This window comes from Heptranchias perlo, unplaced genomic scaffold (assembly GCF_035084215.1).
Source record: "Heptranchias perlo isolate sHepPer1 unplaced genomic scaffold, sHepPer1.hap1 HAP1_SCAFFOLD_50, whole genome shotgun sequence".
In the NCBI taxonomy this organism is placed as follows: domain Eukaryota; kingdom Metazoa; phylum Chordata; class Chondrichthyes; order Hexanchiformes; family Hexanchidae; genus Heptranchias; species Heptranchias perlo.
The window spans coordinates 2157204-2175813 of NW_027139516.1; the positions used below are offsets into that span (position 1 = coordinate 2157204).

The window sequence follows — 18610 nt, forward strand, 5'->3', positions numbered from 1 at the left end:
GCCCATTGTGTAAGGAACGGTAAACTGCCATCCTGTGGTGACACGGTGCCCTCCCCGCCCCATTGTGCCATACACGGTACACTGCCATCCTGTGGTGACAAAGTGCCCTCCCCGCCCCCTTGTTCGAGACAAGGTGCAATGCCATCCTGTGGTGACAAAGTGCCCTCCCCGCCCCGTTGTATCAGACACGGTACAATGTCATCATTGGGGACACCGTGCCCTCCTTAAAGTGTGAGTCCTTCGATCATATCCATTGTGTTTGGACAGTGGCCCCAATAAATCTTTCAATTCCAATTACGCATTCAACTATTGATATTTTTGGGGATAGTGATTTGATTTATCCTCAAACTAAGAATGGGCCATATTTGTTCACACATTCTACTTCAAATCATTTCGTTACTGATCGTGATTTTATCTAATCAGAGATATTTTATTACAGGCATGAGAATGAGTTGTAATCTATCGTCCAGTTCTGTATATCAATGACCATTTATAGCAAAATAGAAACAAGTTAATTGCTGAGAGCTTCTATTTTCTCTTGTTCTCTTAAATATGGTCAAAGTTCCCACCACATTCCCACACTGAGGTGTTGTTATTACAGTTAATACCTATTTGACAGTTAAATATTGTTATTAAAATGTCTCACTTGTAGTTACAAACGTTCCTTCCCCACCCCCACGTGCCAGAACTTTGGAATTTGCAGCTAACTGGAGACACATCCAGCCTCTGAGTCAGGAACTGTCAATTCAAAACGGTTAGAAACCCGGTCCACAGTTGTTACTAGGACTTATACTCATCGCAGTGTCCAAACAATAACACTCACAGTAGGGGAAATCTCTTCTTTCTGTGATAAATCAGTCCCATGTTATGTTATGTTTTGTAAATATTCAGTGAAGTGAACTCACTGCAATAGTCACACTTCCCAGTCACGGTGTTGGGGCAGTACAGCTGCCTTCTGTGGGTAGAACCATATCCCTGAGGATATTGTCCCATCAACTCTCCCTGTTTGTCGATGATGCCACTAAAATACACTTGGAAACTAGGAGTCTGGCCCCTCGATGGAGTTCAGCCAGAAAATATAAAGGAATGGTCACTGATTCACAAATAGCAAATGTGATCCTAAAACCAGGGGCGGGACATGGAGAAGGAATTGCCTCTAACTCGGGCTGGAGAATGAAACGATCACATATTGTGATCGGGGTGGGAAAGAGACATGGAATGTGAGAACAGAGCTCCTCAAACATTGTGTTTATTCAATCAAATATTTGTTGTTCAATTGTTTAAGTTTCAATTACTTTTATTTTAATTCAACATTAGAGGGAAAGTGTAGATTAGATTCTCCTTCACACCGTCAGTATTGGTCTCATTTTCTGCCCTGCCATTATTAGATCTCCCGGTGAATGACGGAGTGATTGAGAAAAGCCCACAGCTGGAAGTAAACAGGGATTGTAGACTGAGGAACAACAGCAGGTGAATCAGCACAGGATTGTGAGAGCAGCAACCAGAGAGAATCCTTCCGATTCAAAGAGCTTCCATCGATCGACTGGGGAGAAAGGTAAGAGACAGTCCCACTTACTCAGATAAACACTGGTCCTGTTGACGGTCCACAATGGTTACAAGTTAAGGGGCGAAATGGTGAGAATGAGACTGGGAGAGTCTGATCACCGAGTACAATTATCCAGCATGAGGCAGTGCAATTAAATGTGAAGTAAGATCAGTTTCTATCTCAAAACACACAGTCACTGATGAATCTTGTGTCTGTTTTTGAGTGAAGGGGTTTGATCGAAGAAGTGGCTCCAGTCTGAGGCAGAGCCCAGCAGATATACAGTGTCTCCCCGCCCCCAGCATCAAATCGGAATGAACCCACCTTGATAGCCCTCATAATATCGATATTAAGCTGTGTGTTAAGGTAGTACCAGACAGTGTTACCGAATTCAAATATATTTCAGATTCAACTATCAAAATCAATCATCCTACTGGGTTTTACTTAATGTTATTTCCCATCAGTAAATCTATTTCTGAATTTCAAAATTACAGTTGAATTAAATGATTACCATTTCGATATAATTTGGTGATAAAATGATATGTAGATCTTAAATTTTAATAAAGATTTGTAAAATTTCTTCCATTTGATTATTTTGTGTGTGGTGTCACAATAAAGACCATCCTAAAACTCACTTCTTTGACCAAAATTTTGGCCATTTTCTGTCTGATTCGGCATCTGTGAAGCGCCTTGGGATGTTTTTTCGATGTTAAAGGCTCTGTGGTGATGCAAGTTGTTGCTGTTGTGTGTTTATTATACTAGTGTCAGTGTGAGTGAAACAGCAGGAATTCAATTTTACAAAGTCTCAAACTTGGTTATAAATTAATGCCGGAGAATAACTTCAAATATAGTTTGGAGAAATTACTGATCCGAGATTTAATCATTTTTACATTTCCACAGTGGGGAAAGGAAATGGCACTGGGACTGATAGTTTGATTGGGAGCACATTCGTGAGACACACATACAACTGCCAGTCACAAACGTGATTATATAAAAACAATCAAATCCACCACTTGAACATTGAGACTGTAAAACCCAGAACGACATTCTCTAAATAAATATTGTGCATCACCTGAATGTTTAAAGTTACACGATTCATAACATTATACATTAGTGTTAATATTAGAACAGTGGTAAATCTCCTCACCTCATACGGTGCTCATTAGTGTTAATATCAGAACAGTGGTAAATCTCCTCACCTCCAACAGTGTTCATTAGTGTTAATATCAGAACAGTGGTAAATCTCCTCACCTCCTACAGTGCTCATTAGTGTTAATATCAGAACAGTGGTAAATCTCCTCACCTCCAACAGTGCTTATTAGTGTTAATATTAGAACAGTGGTAAATCTCCTGACCTCCTACAGTGCACATTAGTGTTAATATTAGAACAGTGGTAAATCTCCTCACCTCCAACAGTGCTTATTAGTGTTAATATTAGAACAGTGGTAAATCTCCTCACCTCCTACAGTGCACATTAGTGTTAATATTAGAACAGTGGTAAATCTCCTCACCTCCTACAGTGCTTATTAGTGTTAATGTTAGAACAGTGGTAAATCTCCTGACTTCCTACAGTTTTCATTAGTGTTAATATTAGAACAGTGGTAAATCTCCTCACCTCACACAGTGCTCATTAGTGTTAATATTAGAACAGTGGTAAATCTCCTCACCTCCTACAGTGATTGTCAGGTGCTGACACCATGGGGATGTGGTAAATATATTCCAGTAGAAACACCAACCAGGACACCTCTCCATGAACACACGGACACTTTCACTGCCCAAAGGCACCAGAGGAATCCCACCCAGCTATATATTGTGTATGAGGATAGATATCATATTCATAAAGTATCTGAATTTAATGACGAAACTCAACAAATCAAAAATATTCAACACAATTTGTGAATAAAAATAACACAATTGCCTCAGACTGTGTTAAACCGAGTGAAGGGTCATTTAATCCATCAATGATCACCCCGCTCCAGATTTCCCTCCAGAATATTCACTGCCTCAGGAATAAGGCTGGTTCTGGCCTGTACTGTGTGAGTAAATCTTACCAAGGGACGTTCCCAGTTCAGAGTCTCTGCCGATGGGTTCCCGTCTGGAACTGGGTTGTGGAGATCAGCGGGACTCACTGGACTTCACTGGGCAGCTGTCCATGTCACACCTGATGTGGAGCGTTGATCATAACACTCGGGAAATGCTCGATCCCAGAGCGAACAGCTGTTGTGCTGATGGGGGAGGAGAGACTTGGAATCATGTTTAACAAGGCAATGCTCTCCTGCTTATTTTAATATTTCCGTCTAACCCTCCTATTTATATTATATTTATTACAGGGCATCAGAATCTGGGAACGTCTGTCACCACCATGGCTGAAGGTTCAAACAGGGGAGAAGTTCCAACATCTTCAACAAGAATGAGAATGTACACAGGTAGGTTCAGAAAATTCTTCACAATACAATTTCCGTCCTGACAAAGGGTCCAGATCAGGAGCAAGAACCTGCAGTTCACACAGGAAGATGTAACAGTACAGATACCGTGTAGATAGAGGGAAGTGAGTGACCATCTAGAGGCATAGTGCAGTCACAGGTGTAGGGATCTCCTGAGTACTGGAACTGTCCAATTGATACCTGATGGCGGGGACTGTAAGGTGGACAGAGACAGTGACTCAGAGGATGGTCTTCCTGAGTAACAGTGTGAGGCCAGGGAGCAGGGGGACACCCCGAGTGGGGCGGGGGTGAGAGGCAGGTGGGACACAGGAATAGGAGAGTGATAGTGATGGGATATTCCATAGTCAGGGAATAGACAGGCTCTTCTGCAGCCCTGAGCAGGTCCCGATCTGAACCGATCAAGAACAATGGTTTTACAGACTGGGTGAATGGAGCAGGAGGGAAGAGTTCACGGTCTTGGCGAATAGAGTGAGTTTAGGGAGAAGGGAAGTGACGGACACGATATGAACTGACCAACAATGGTTTTACAGACTGGGTGAATGGAGCAGGAGGGAAGGGTTCACGGTCTTGGCGAATAGAGTGAGTTTAGGGAGAAGGGAAGGGGCGGACACGATATGAACCGACCACCATTGGTTTTACAGACTGGGTGAATGGAGCAGGAGGGAAGGGTTCACGGTCTCGGGGCACGAGGGTGAGTTCAGGGAGAAGGGAAGGGACGGTCACGGTCTGAATCGAACAACAATGGTTTTACAGACTGGGTGAATGGAGCAGCGGGATGGTTTCAGCTGATAATCTGGAGGGTGGGAAATATCCGGGTCTGAGATGAGAGAACGGAATTCATAAAACTGTTGGAGCAGGAACAGAAGATTTATGAAATAATGAAAAGTTATTGGCAGGTAAAAAGGAAGGTGGTTTTGAAGTATTGAGAGATAAAGTCACTTGGTATTAAAAAAACACAATAAACGGAAACGGGTCAACATTCCAAAAAATCGGAGTTATGGTTGAATTTTATCTCTAAATATACAAATCACTCCAAACACATTTGGAAAATCAGAATCATGAGAGATGTGATCTAGTATCTGCAAGACAGGGCCTGAGTTTTCACAGGACTCAGAGCAAAACGTTCTTGGTTATCACATTTTGAGGAGAAAGAAAAATACCTCTGGTCGCCAGTATTAATAAAGCTTCTATGACAGAGCTAGAACAATAACAACTTGCATTTATATAGCGCCTTTAATATAGTAAATCTACCCAAGGGGCCTCACAGGAGCGATTATCAAACAAAATTTGACACAGAGTCAAATAAGGAGATATTAGAACTGGTGACGGAAAGCTTGGTCAAAGAGGTAGGTTTCAAGGATATTCCAAAAGGAGAACAGAGAGGGAAAGAGAAGGATTTGGATCTGAGAAACATCGCCGAGGTGTATAAATCACTGGGCCCAGAGATAACACACCCGAGGCTGTTAAAGGAAGTCAAAGAGGCGATAGGAGGGATTCTGACCCCAATTTCTCAATCCTCGCTTGTTATCAAAAATATCCAGGTGGACTGAAGGAGCCCAAGTAATGTCTCTGCTAAAATAGGGAGAGAGGGTCAACGGGTAACTGGAGACCAATTAGTCTCCGTCAGTAGTGGGCAAACTCCTAGAATCTGTAATTCCAGATCGAATTCGTGAACGTTTCGAGATGCAGGGGATGATCAGGGGAGGCTGGAAATGATTCGCTGCAGACAAGCCGTATTTGACAAATCTGATGCAGCTTTGTTGAGAGGTGACTATATAGGTCGATGGAATGTATCACATGCGGTGTCTCTGGGTTTTCAGAAGGTGTTTGATAATGTGGCTCACAGGAGGCTTTAGCCGTTTGTTATAAGAGGAAATGTAACCGCCTGGATAGAAAGTCGATAATGTGTTTAGTTTTCTCCATTTTTGCTGACAGATCCGAACACTGCAATCACTGAGTTCCTGACAAAGTGCGACGACTATCATCTGTTCCAGTTGACGAAATTCTACCGGGACAGACTAGAACAGGCGATTGAAGAAGGGGTGGACGGAGTCAGCTCGTTGTTAACATACGAGTGGCATTTCAGTGGACAGGAACATCGGGTAAGTGGGCTGGAAACAGAATGAGTTTGGATTATTTAAACAGCAGGGAACTAACAGGATATGAGATCTTAGAATCAAACAATGTTACAGAACAGAAACAGGCCAAACAGGAAATAAATGGATCAAACTGAAAATACAGTGAATCTGAAACAATGATACGATGAGAGGAAAATACCCAGTGGATCGGTCAGTGCTTGCACAAAGGATAGAGGGACGCTTCGGGTATAACTTTTCTGTGGACTGAAAAAAAGGAAACAGTTTCAGTGGGACTGGGAAAAGGAGAGACCAATATATTAATTATTGTTCTTTACAGAAAGTCGTTGATCTCGTGGAGAAGGGAAACAGGGCGGACAGTTCCAAACTTCTCCTAAATCTGGTGATGGAGAAAGGCTCTCGGGCCCGAAGGGTGATGTGGGAATCCTTTGTGAACATGCACCATGCGGTACCAAAGTTGGACAAAATACTGAAAGAGATGCAGGAACTTGGTACGGTAAAATCACACACTGAATTCAATTTCAGATTGAAAAACTGCAGAATTTACTTTAATATTACACAGATCAGATTTCATGAAAGCTCATTGATTTAAACAGGTCCTGATCCATTTGATTATATGAACATCGGACGAGGTTTAACTGAAATACCCAGTCACCTGAAAGGTAAGTGATGAAATGGAGATTTCAAACTATTTATTTCACTTCTGAGAATCAGAATGTTTGACTGTAGACTTTTGTTTAGAGATTGTCAGAATCTGGGAATCAGAAATTCAAAGGGTGGAGGGAACAGAAATGAAACCTCGTTAGGAATATGCGGAGGTTGCATTATTTCACTTAATCCAGCTGATGATCGCCAGCACTTGTTAAATCCCCACACACCTGGCAGGATCCTGATACACTGTGAATACCCATGCACACCTGGTGGGATCCTGATACACCGTGAATCCCCACACACAACTCCTATGAGGCACATAGAAGCTCTGGGCTCAGAATTAATGAGCAGTGCCTTAAGCCAGACTTTAAGGTTGACCGACTACTCTAGAAATCTGGCCCACCATCAACGGTAGGGAAAGAGGTGGAGAAATGCAAAATATTAAAATATTTTCATTACACAGCACAGAATGTGACGTCGGTGTTCGATCTGATCTGAGAAGATGTTCAGATGTTAACACAATAGATCATTAATCCGTGGAGTAATGTGAGGGAAAGACAATATTCAGGGTAATTCGGAAGTTCTGGGCTGGCTTCCTAATGGCAGTGAAAGAGTGAACTTATTCTACTCAAAGAATAGTCCTTTATCTCAGGGTCTTTTTAGACCCAATGGAATGACTAATGACAGTGAAAGAGAGAATTTATTCCACTCAAAGAATAGTCCTTTAACTCAGGGTCTTTTTGGACCCAATGGAATGACTGATGGCAGTGAAAGAGAGAACTTATTCCACTCAAAGAATAGTCATTTAACTCAGGGTCTTTTTAGACCCAATGGAATGACTGATGGAAACAGATTTGTAATTTCCCAATCCTGCATTGTAGGAAATTCAGACCAAAATGAAACAACAGAGTATAATTATTGGGAGAACAGTTGATATGAACTGTGAATGTTTTCTGCTCTAACATTACACTGAGTGATGTGGGCAGTAGTTCTAATTCTAATTCTATGAAAGGACTGTTATAAAAACACATTAAATATAGGTGCAAAGCTGCTGAAATATTGTTCACAATTTCTGAAACACAATATAACGGGAGAATGATTAGAGACAGGAAAAGGCCATTTGGCCCAAATAAGCCTGCCTCTTTTAGAGAGATGGCCCCACCTACTCCTCCTCTCAGTGTATCCACAGAAACACGTTCAATTGTCTTTTAACCCCACTTACACTGCCCCTTCAGTGTGTTTCCCTGGTAACTGTGTCCCCCGCTCTCTGACCCTTCAGTGAGAAAATTACCCTGATTTCTCTTCTTATTTCTGACTTTAAATTTTCTCCGTCTCTAATTATTTTCGTGAGTGTGATCCTTTTTCCTGCATTAAAGTTGTGAATTACGTTGAAATGATTCAATACCGAAGTCTCTTACACAAACAAGATACATCAAACCCTCTCACCATTCCCTCAACCTAAACTCCTAATACCTTAAATTGTCTTTCTTAATCCCCCCTGTACCTTCAGAATGTCAGTAATATTTACCTGTGATCAGGTGACTAAAGAAGTATAGGTCTGATAAAATAACATTGAAACTTCTGTTCATTCACAGTTTGTCCCTCTCCCAGTGCCCACAATATCCCAGATAACCTGCCCGAGGTCCGTTACAATAACATTGAAACTTCTGTCCATTCACAGTCTGTCCCTCTCCCAGTGCCCAAAATATCCCAGATAACCTGCCCGAGGTCCGTTCCAATAACAGTGGAACTTCTGTCCATTTACATTCTGTCCCTCTCCCAGTGCCCACAATTCCCAGATAACCTGTCCGAGGTCCGTTCCAATAACAGTGGAACTTCTGTCCATTCACAGACTCTGCCTCTCGCAGTGCCCACAATACCCAGATAACCTGCCCGAGGTCTGACACAATAACAGTGGAACTTCTGTCCATTCACAGTCTGTCTCTCTCCCAGTGCCCACAATAACCAGATAACCTGCCGGAGGTCTGATACAATAACAGTGAAACTTCGGTCCATTCACAATCTGTCCATCTCCCAGTGCCCACAATACCCCAGATAACCTGCCCACGGTCTGATACATTAGAATCATAAAATTTTTACAGCACAGAAGAAGTCCGTTCAGCCCATCGAGCCCCTGCCGGCTCTTTGCAAGAGCTACCGAGTTCGCCACATTCCCCTGCTATTTCCCCGTAGCCCTGCAAAACTTTTCCTTCAAGTATTTATCGAATTCCTTTTCGAAAGCCACGATTGAATCTGCTTCCACAAACCCTTTCAGAGAGAGCAGTCCAGACCATAACTACTCGCTACTTAAAAAAAGTTTATTCTCCTGTCGCCATTGGTTCTTTTGCGAATCACTTTCAATCTGTGTCCTGTGGTTCTCGACCGTCCGATCAATGGGAACAGTTTCTCCTTATTTACTTGACCTAAACCCTTCATGGATTTGAAAACTTCTATCAAATCTCCTCTCAATCTTCTCTGCTCCAAGTGGAACAACCCCGGCTTCTCCAGTCTATCCACGTAACTGAAGTTCCTCATCCCTGGAGCGATTCGAATAAATCTTTTCTGCATCATCTCTAAGGCCTTCACATCCTTCGTAAAGTGCGGTGCCCAGAATTGGACGCAGTACTCCAGTTGTGGCCAAACTAGGGAATTATAAAGCTTCATCATCACTTCCTTGTTTTTGTCGTCTATGCATCTATTTTTCAAGCCAAGTATCCCGTATGCTTTTTAAACTGCTTTCTCAACTTGTCCTGTCACCTTCAAAAATTTGTGAACATACACCCCCAGGTCTCTCTGTTCCTACACCCCCTTTAGAATGATACCATTTAGTTTATATTGCCTCTCCTCATTCTTCCTGCCAAAATGTTTCACTTCGCACTTCTCTGCGTTAAATTGTATCTGCATATGTCCGCCCATTCCACCAGCCTGTCTATGTCCTATTGAAGTCTATCACTATCCTCCTCACTGTTTACTGCACTTTCACGTTTTGCGTCACCCAGATCCAAGTCATTAATATATAGCAAAACAAGCAGTGGTCCGAGTACCGACTCTTGGGGAACACCAATGTAAACCTTCCTCCAGTCCAAAAAACAACCGTTCACCACGACTCTCTGTTTCCTGTCACTGAGCCAATTTCGTATCCATGCTGCCACTGCCCCTTTTATTCCATGGCTTTCAAATTTGCTAATAAGCCTATTTTGCGACACTTTATAAAACGCCTTTTGAAAGTCCATATCAACATCAATCGTATTGCACTCCTCAACGCAATCTGTCACCTCATTTAAAAACTCAATCAAGATAGTTAAACACGATTTGCCTTTAAAAAATCGGTGCTGGCTTTGCTTAACTAATCCACACTTAATAAATTGAATACTAATTTTGTCCCGGATTATCGTTTCTAAAAGCTTCCCCACAACTGAGGTTAAACAATAGATTTCTGCCCATTTCAGTCTATTCAGTACACACAGTATCCCAGATAACCTGCCCTAGACCTGATACAATAACAGTGGGACTTCTGTCCATTCACAGTCTGTCTCTCTCCCAGTGCCCACAATAATCAAGATAACTTGCCCAAGGACTGACGAAATGACACTGACGAGTAAAGTGATAATGAGAAGTTGTTACTTTTTTCAAAATAACTAACATTGAGAACCACTTTCTGTCTGTTCTCATTGAAGATGTTCAACAGAAACACAAGGAAGCACTCCGGGTCCAAACTGAAACACTGAGAGTGAACACGATCCTAATAAAGGAGAAGGTTAAGATTTTCCAGCTGGTCACTCTGTACACTGAGCTAACGGTTATTTCTACTGTTCGAGATCGGACACTTGTAGAACATGAACTGCTGGCAAGAGGCCGAGACCATGAAGAATGGAGAGGGAAACATCTCCGGAGAGAACTGGAAAAAATCCGAACAGATCAACTGTTCCAGAACTGTTTTTCCCAGAGAGGCAGTTTGTTCCAGAAAATGAAGAGTTTCTTCCAGCGATCCAGTTCTGGGAGTTCAGCAGCAGTGAGCGGAGTCACGGGGATTGGAAAAACAACAATGGTACAAAAGATTGTTTATGACTGGGCCACTGGGAAAATATACCCACACTTTCAATTTGTTTTCAGTTTTAAATTCCGGGATTTGAACGCTATTAACTGTAGAATAAACCTGAGGAATCTGATACTGGATATGTATCCTTACTTTGGGAATATTCTGGGAGATCTCTGGAAGAACCCAGTAGGATTACTGTTTATATTCGATGGTTTAGATGAATTCAAGGACAGTATCGATTTTGCTGACAATCGGAGAAATACAGAACCTCAGTACATGTGCACAGATCCTGAAGACTGGTGTGAAGTGTCTGACATTGTGTACAGTTTAATACAGCACAAGCTGCTCCCAGGATGTTCAGTGCTCGTGACCAGCCGCCCCACTGCATTACATTTATTGGAAAAGGCTGAGATCAGTGTCTGGGCTGAAATCCTGGGATTTGTTGGTGAAGAACGGAAGGAATATTTCAACAAGTTTTTTGAAGATCAGGCGGTGGCAGCAGCTGTTTTCAAACATGTGGAGGAGAACGAGATCCTGTACACTATGTGTTACAACCCTTCCTACTGCTGGATCCTCGGTCTGTCACTGGGTCCCTTCTTCACACAAAGAGACAGGAAACAGCAGCGAGTTCCCAGGACCATCACCCAACTATATTCCTACTATATTTACAACATTCTTAAAAACCATGGCCGAGAGATTGAATCCCCCCGTGATGTGTTACTGAAGATCGGTGAGATGGCCTTCACTGGAGTCTCCGAGAAGAAGATTGTGTTTAGAAATGGAGATTTGATCAAGAACAATCTGCAACCTTCCCAGTTCCTGTCTGGGTTCATGGTGGAACTTTTGGAGAGAGATGATTCTGCCCAGAGTATGGTTTACACATTCCCGCACCTCACCATCCAAGAGTTTGTAGCCGCACTCGCCCAATTCCTTACTCCAGATCCAGGGGACATCGGGAAACTCCTCAGTGAAGCCCACAGCAAGGAAGATGGGCGATTTGAGATATTTCTCCGTTTTTTTGTTGGTCTCTCCTCCTCACGGTCAGCTCGGCCCCTGGAGGAGTTTCTGGGTCCATTTCTTCATCACACAATTTGTGGAGTGATTGACTGGGTGAAGGAAAAGGTTGAAGGAGAGATTGGAAACATAGGGAGAGAAACTCGTAAAACGGACCTCCTGAACACATTCCACTACCTGTTTGAGTCTCAGAATCAAACACTGGCTCGGGTCACAGTGGGATCTGTGGAAACACTTACATTGAGTGAATTGCGACTGACCCCGATTGACTGTGCGGTGCTGTCTCATGTCATTGGACTCTGCGATACTATAAAACACCTCAATCTGGAGAACTGCTCCATTCGGTATGAAGGACTCCAGCGGCTGGGACCCGCACTGCACAAATGCCAGGTGTTGAGGTAACTGTTCATTTGTCTCTAACTGTTAGACCAATTGTAGAACAGTCACGAATTATATTGTTGCTTCGTAATGAAGGGAAACAAACAGTTCAGATAAACCAGAGAGAAGCAGATTCAACACAAATATGACAAATGATAAGAGGATCGGTTAGTAATTTCCTAAGGACTCGAGAATCTAAAATGGATCCTTGTGAACAAGTGGGGATTTTACAGTCTTTATCGGATCAGTAAATACAGGTCACTGGAGGAGTCTGACAATTGAATTGCAATAAATGATATTTATTGTATTTTTTCTCACTGCCTGAGATACGTCCATTGAAGAGACTCCTTCTCACTGTTGCTTTCACGTAGACCGACAGTAACTGCAGCAGTCTGTGTGTCGGAGCATCCCACCCTCTTACCGAGGTGTGGGGACAAGTGACTGTCCCCGGACTGTCAACGTGTGTAGGAGAGGGAACCAGAAACACCGAACATTCAGTAACAAAGAGCAAAACACAGCTTTCGGGCAGTCAACCGCCAGTGGGCGAGCTGAGCTTTCCCCACAGGACGTCGGTCCGTTATCTTAACTCATCAATGACACAGCCCTTCACACTCTCCAATACATCCACCATCTCTTCACCCAGCTGGCAGCACTCGTGCCTCTGAGTCAGAAGGTCGTGGATTCAGGCCCCTCGCTCATTAATCCAGGCCGACACTTCAGTGGATTTGGGAACTAAAATATGCCGGTAAAAAGGTTGAAATCGAACGGGTTGTGGGATATTAGCCCAGCAGAACAAATACACACTGGGCAGCGGTGGGGCTTCACACACAGCCGGAGGCTCCTGGGTGAACCAGGGGCAGTGAACCCGGGAATTTCCCATAATCTGTCCCCTTGTGCGTGATGTCCTGCTCGGGGATGGAACTTCAGAAAATTCCCCAAAAACGGTCGGGCCCGTTCCACCTGAAATAAATGTAGAGCCAGTTTAATGGGAATAAAGAGAGAGACTCCCCTCCCCTATAAACTAGGAGTACAGGGACATTTAAAACTTGTAACAGGACAGAATAAACTCTCCTTGATACATAAAGTCCTGTGGGACGCATTTTACAGCAGCCGTTAGCGCCTTTTCACAATATAACTCACTCCGAGATATTATACAGATTAATAAAATACTGCATAATGTACAGGTAATCGCCGCTTTATCATTTAATTCAGGGAAATCGCCCCATTCCCATAAAATCTGGGATTTAAGAAGCAGCAAAAATGAGACAAGTTTTCACAAACCTGACGGGACCGGTCACTGATCTCCAGGAGGGTAATTCTGATCATCGGGGAATGAGACCGGACTGAGGGACATTTAAAGGCTCCACACAGACAGCACGTTATTGAATAAATACATTTACTGATAGTCCCTGAATATATGTGGCATTGAACAGAGCGAAATTCACTGTCAGTGACAGGGACATCTGGTTATTAATTTCCTGAAGATTTTTGTGTTTCCTGTAATATCAGAGAGAAATTGTGTCAGATCGGGGATTGAATTCAATGTGTTTCTCACTGTCTGTTTGTGTTTAGACTGGGGAGCAACAAACTGGGAGATTCAGGAGTGAAACTACTGTCTGCGGCTCTGAGGAACCCGAAATGTAAAATACAGGAACTGTGGTAAGTATCAGACTGTGTGAGGTTGTGCTTACAATAACCGGATGTCTAACACGGTATATTAATGTAAGTTTTAGTAATAATAATACAAATCAATACTGGGAATTTACTCTGATTCCTGTTATCTCTGCTTGCCTCTGTCTCTCTCCTCTGACTTTCTCTGATCTCCAGGTTATGGAATAACGACCTCACAGATTCTTGCACCGAGCATCTCGTCTCCGCTCTCAGGACAAACCGGTCATTGATGGTCCTGGATCTGAATTTCAATGGACTGGGAGATTCAGGAGTGAAATTACTGTCTGCGCTTCTGAGGAATCCGGACTGTAAAATACAGGAACTGGAGTAAGTACCAGACTGTGTGAGATTGTGATTATAATAACTGGATGTCTGACACTGTACATTATTATTATCATCAGTAATAGTGTTTTTAATAAACACTGTACATTATTATTAGTGTCAGTAATAGTGTTATTAATAAACACTGTACATTATTATTAGTATCAGTAATAGTGTTATTAATAAACACTGTACATTATTATTAGTAACAGTAATAGTGTTATTAATAAACACTGGGGATTTACCCTGATTCCTGTTATTTCTGTCTCTCTGATCCCCAGTCTGGATGGTGTCGGTCTCACAGATTCTTGTACCGAGGATCTCGTCTCCGCTCTCAGTACAAACCGGTCACTGACGGGTCTGTCCCTGGGATCAAACTCCTTCACAGACCGATCTGTCCCCGCTCTCCGCTCCCTCATACTGACCCGCAGGAGTCTGGAGTGGATCTGGTGAGTGTTTGTGTTAATGTTCAATCTAACAAATAAAATATCAATGGGATTCAGTCCCTTTTGTGGGTAATATTTGTCTGTAATTTTTATTGAAATGTTAACCCCAGTCTCCCTGTTATTTACACTATTGTTCAATCTGTTTATTTCCTGTTTAATCTTTAATCTGTTTCAGTCTGGTGGAGAATCAATTCAGTCCAAACGGAAAGAGACACCTGGAGTCGCTGCAGGAATCCAGACGCGGACTGAGAGTGGGAGTGTGAACATTTCAATTTATAACCATTCCTGGTCTCATGATATGAACATTTCAATTTATAACCATTCCTGGTCTCATTATATGAACATTCCAATTTGTAACCATTCCAGGGCTCAATGTATGAACATTTCAATTGATAACCATTCCTGGTCTCATGATATGAACATTTCAATTGATAACCATTCCTGGTCTCATTATATGAACATTTTTGGCCGATTCCCTGTCCCTCCCCTTTAACCGGCCGCGCTCCAGGTTCAAATCCTAACGGCCCTTTAACGGTTTCCAGCTCGAGCTGAGCGAGCGTCGTCTCCCATTGTGACGTCAGAGGCCCAGCGACAGGGTCACGAGACTCAGTCACCCGGTCCCACAGCGCTGATTCTGCCGGATATCCGGGGCTGGATGGTCCCCAATGCGGCACTGGGTCAATGCACAGACAGGAAGGGCACAGGGTGGGGCTCAGTCTGGGCTGCAGTGGGACACTGGGTCAATGTACAGACAGGAAGGGCCCATGGTGGGGCTCAGTCTGGGCTGCAGTGGGATACTGGGTCAATGCACAGACAGGAAGGACCCAGGGTGGGGCTCAGTCTGGGCTGCAGTGGGACACTGGGTCAATGTACAGACAGGAAGGGCCCAGGGTGGGGCTCAGTCTGGGCTGCAGTGGGACACTGGGTCAATGTACAGACAGGAAGGGCCCATGGTGGGGCTCAGTCTGGGCTGCAGTGAGACAATGGGTCAATGTACAGACAGGAAGGTCCCAGGGTGGAGCTCAGTCTGGCCTGCAGTGGGACACTGGGTCAATGTACAGAGAGGAAGGGACCAGGGTGGGGCTCAGTCTGGGCTGCAGTGGGACACTTGGTCAATCTACAGACAGGAAGGACCCAGGGTGGGGCTCAGTCTGGGCTGCAGTGGGACACTGGGTCAATGTACAGACAGGAAGGGCCCAGGGTGAGGCTCAGTCTGGGCTGCAGTGGGACAGTGGGTCAATGTACAGACAGGAAGGGCCCAGGGTAGGGCTCAGTCTGGGCTGCAGTGGGGCACTGGGTCAATGAACAGACAGGAAGGGCCCAGGGTGGGGCTCAGTCTGGGCTGCAGTGGTACACTGGGTCAATGTACAGACAGGAAGGGCCCAGGGTGAGGCTCAGTCTGGGCTGCAGTGGGACAGTGGGTCAATGTACAGACAGGAAGGGCCCAGGGTGGGGCTCAGTCTGTGCTGCAGTGGGACACTGGGTCAATGTAAAGATAGGATTGTCCGAAGGTGGGGCTCAGTCTGGGCTGCAGTGAGACACTGGGTCAATGTACAGACAGGAAGGGCCCAGGGTGGGGTTCAGTCTTGGCTGCAGTGGGACACTGGGTCAATGTACAGACAGGAAGCTCCCAGGGTGGGGCTCAGTCTGGGCTGCAGTGGGACACTGGGTCAATGTACAGACAGGAAGGGCCCAGCGGTGGGGTTCAGTCTGGGCTGCAGTCGGGCACTGGGTCAATGTACAGACAGGAAGGGACCAGGGTGGGGCTCAGTCTGGGCTGCAGTGGGACACTGGGTCAATGTACAGACAGGAAGGACCCAGGGTGAGGCTCAATCTGGGCTGCAGTGGGACACTGGGTCAATGTACTGACAGGAAGGGCCCAGGGTGAGGCTCAGTCTGGGCTGCAGTGGGACAGTGGGTCAATGTACAGACAGGAAGGGCCCAGGGTAGGGCTCAGTCAGGGCTGCAGTGGGGCACTGGGTCAATGAACAGACAGGAAGGGCCCAGGGTGGGGCTCAGTCTGGGCTGCAGTGGGACACTGGTTCAATGTACAGACAGGAAGGGCCCAGGGTGAGGCTCAGTCTGGGCTGCAGTGGGACAGTGGGTCAATGTACAGACAGGAAGGGCCCAGGGTGGGGCTCAGTCTGGGCTGCAGTGGGACACTGGGTCAATGTAAAGATAGGATTGTTCGAAGGTGGGGCTCAGTCTGGGCTGCAGTGAGACACTGGGTCAATGTGCAGACAGGAAGGGCCCAGGGTGAGGTTCAGTCTGGGCTGCAGTGGGACACTGGGTCAATGTACAGACAGGAAGGGCCCAGGGTGGGGCTCAGTCTGGGCTGCAGTCGGGCACTGGGTCAATGTACAGACAGGAAGGGCCCAGGGTGGGGCTCAGTCTGGGCTGCAGTGGGACACAGCTCAATGTACAGACAGGATTGTCCCAGGGTGGGGCTCAGTCTGGGCTGCAGTGGGACACAGCTCAATGTACAGACAGGATTGTCCCAGGGAGGGGCTCAGTCTGGGCTGCAGTGGGACACAGCTCAATGTACAGACAGGATTGTCCCAGGGTGGTGCTCAGTCTGGGCTGCAGTTGGACACTCGTTCAATGTACAGACAGGAAGTGTTCCGGTAATTAATGTCCCCATGTACAGTCTCTGTCCCTCCCAGTTATGAGTCGGACTCTGTAACAACTGACCCTCGAACCCTCCAAAATCTCTGTGCTCCTCCAGTTTTGGCCTCTTGCACATCCCCCACTCCCTTTGCTCCACGATTGCCGGCCGTGCCTTTCGCTGTCTCGGCCCTATTCTCTGGAATTCCCTCCATAAACCTCCCCGCCTCTCTCTCCTCCTTTAAGACTCTCCTTAAAACCTACCTCTTTGCCAAAGCTTTTGGTCACTTGTGCCAATACCTCCTTGTGTGGCTCGGTGTCACATGAATCGCTCCTGAGAAGCGCCCTGTGACGTTTTTCTCCTATAAAGGTGCAATATAAATGTAAGTTATTGAAAGTTACTTCAGCTCAGGCCTGGTCTCGTTATTTTTTTAAATGGTGTTAGTGTTTCAAATTATTGAGTAAAGGATCCTGGAAATTCCATCCTTCCTCCTCCAAGCAGCACCGCAGACGTGACTGTTTGGTCGAGTGAACTGTATGTGTTTATGTTTGTGGCGGGGGGAGGGGGTCTTACTCGGAGGCTGGATATGCAGTTTGCACAAAATGGTGAGACGGACTATGAGCAAAAGAGCTCAGCTGGGACCCCACAAAATGGCCTCCCGACATGCAAAACAAAATGGCCGCCATGCACCTGCCGCAAAATGGCTGACGTGGACCCGCCGCAAAATCACAGAATGATCCATCACAAAAGGAAACCATTCGGCCCATCGTGCCATTGTCGACTCTATTAAAAAGCTAACCAGATCGTCCCATTACCCTGATCTTTCCCCGTGGCCAACACATTTTTCCTTTTCTAGTAATTATCTAATTCCCTTTTGAAAGTTACTTTTGAATCTGCTTCCACCTCCCTTTCAGGCAGTGAATTGCAGATCATTGCAACTCGCTGCATAAAAAATAATCCTCATGTCACCGCTCGCTTTTTGACAATTATTTTGAATCTGTGTCCTTTGGTTACCGACCCCCTGCCACTGGAAACAGTTTCTCCTTATTTACTCCATCAAAATCGACTCAATTCGCCGCTCTGTCCCCTCAAAGTTGTCGCATCTCCCCGAAACACAAGCATCATTTTGAAATTGTAACAAACCCTCGAAGCCCGTACAGGGGTTCATGTTTCCGACGTTAATCTCCTCTCGGCCCCTGTTTGTCTCACACTGGGTTAACGTGTTTGTATAATATTGCAGGCTGGGCTACTTTAACCCCAGACTTTAACCTGGTTAAATCACAACGGTCACAATCGAACAGGAACGTGTTAAACCGAGGCCCCAAAACCAGGGCACAGAATCGAAATTAAACCCCAGGGCAATAAACAGACCGATCTCATGTGGGCCCTGTTTGGGTGCAAC

At 45.0% G+C, this 18610-nt stretch overlaps 1 protein-coding gene across 3 annotated transcripts in view; it reads left to right on the forward strand.

The window, feature by feature from the left end:
- LOC137314017 (NACHT, LRR and PYD domains-containing protein 3-like) overlaps window positions 1-17608 on the forward strand; it is a 32730-nt gene extending 15122 nt beyond the window's left edge. For all 3 annotated transcript variants that reach the window (XM_067979706.1, XM_067979707.1, XM_067979704.1), the window contains 10 exons: window positions 1389-1555; window positions 3874-3969; window positions 5923-6089; window positions 6403-6574; window positions 6680-6745; window positions 10412-12185; window positions 13738-13824; window positions 13993-14163; window positions 14439-14606; window positions 14779-17608. In XM_067979706.1, coding sequence (XP_067835807.1) covers window positions 3906-3969; window positions 5923-6089; window positions 6403-6574; window positions 6680-6745; window positions 10412-12185; window positions 13738-13824; window positions 13993-14163; window positions 14439-14606; window positions 14779-14866 — 2757 coding nt within the window. In that variant the 5' untranslated portion in view covers window positions 1389-1555; window positions 3874-3905 and the 3' untranslated portion in view covers window positions 14867-17608. The remainder of the gene's footprint in view (window positions 1-1388; window positions 1556-3873; window positions 3970-5922; window positions 6090-6402; window positions 6575-6679; window positions 6746-10411; window positions 12186-13737; window positions 13825-13992; window positions 14164-14438; window positions 14607-14778) is intronic.
- The last annotated feature ends 1002 nt before the right edge of the window (window positions 17609-18610 follow it).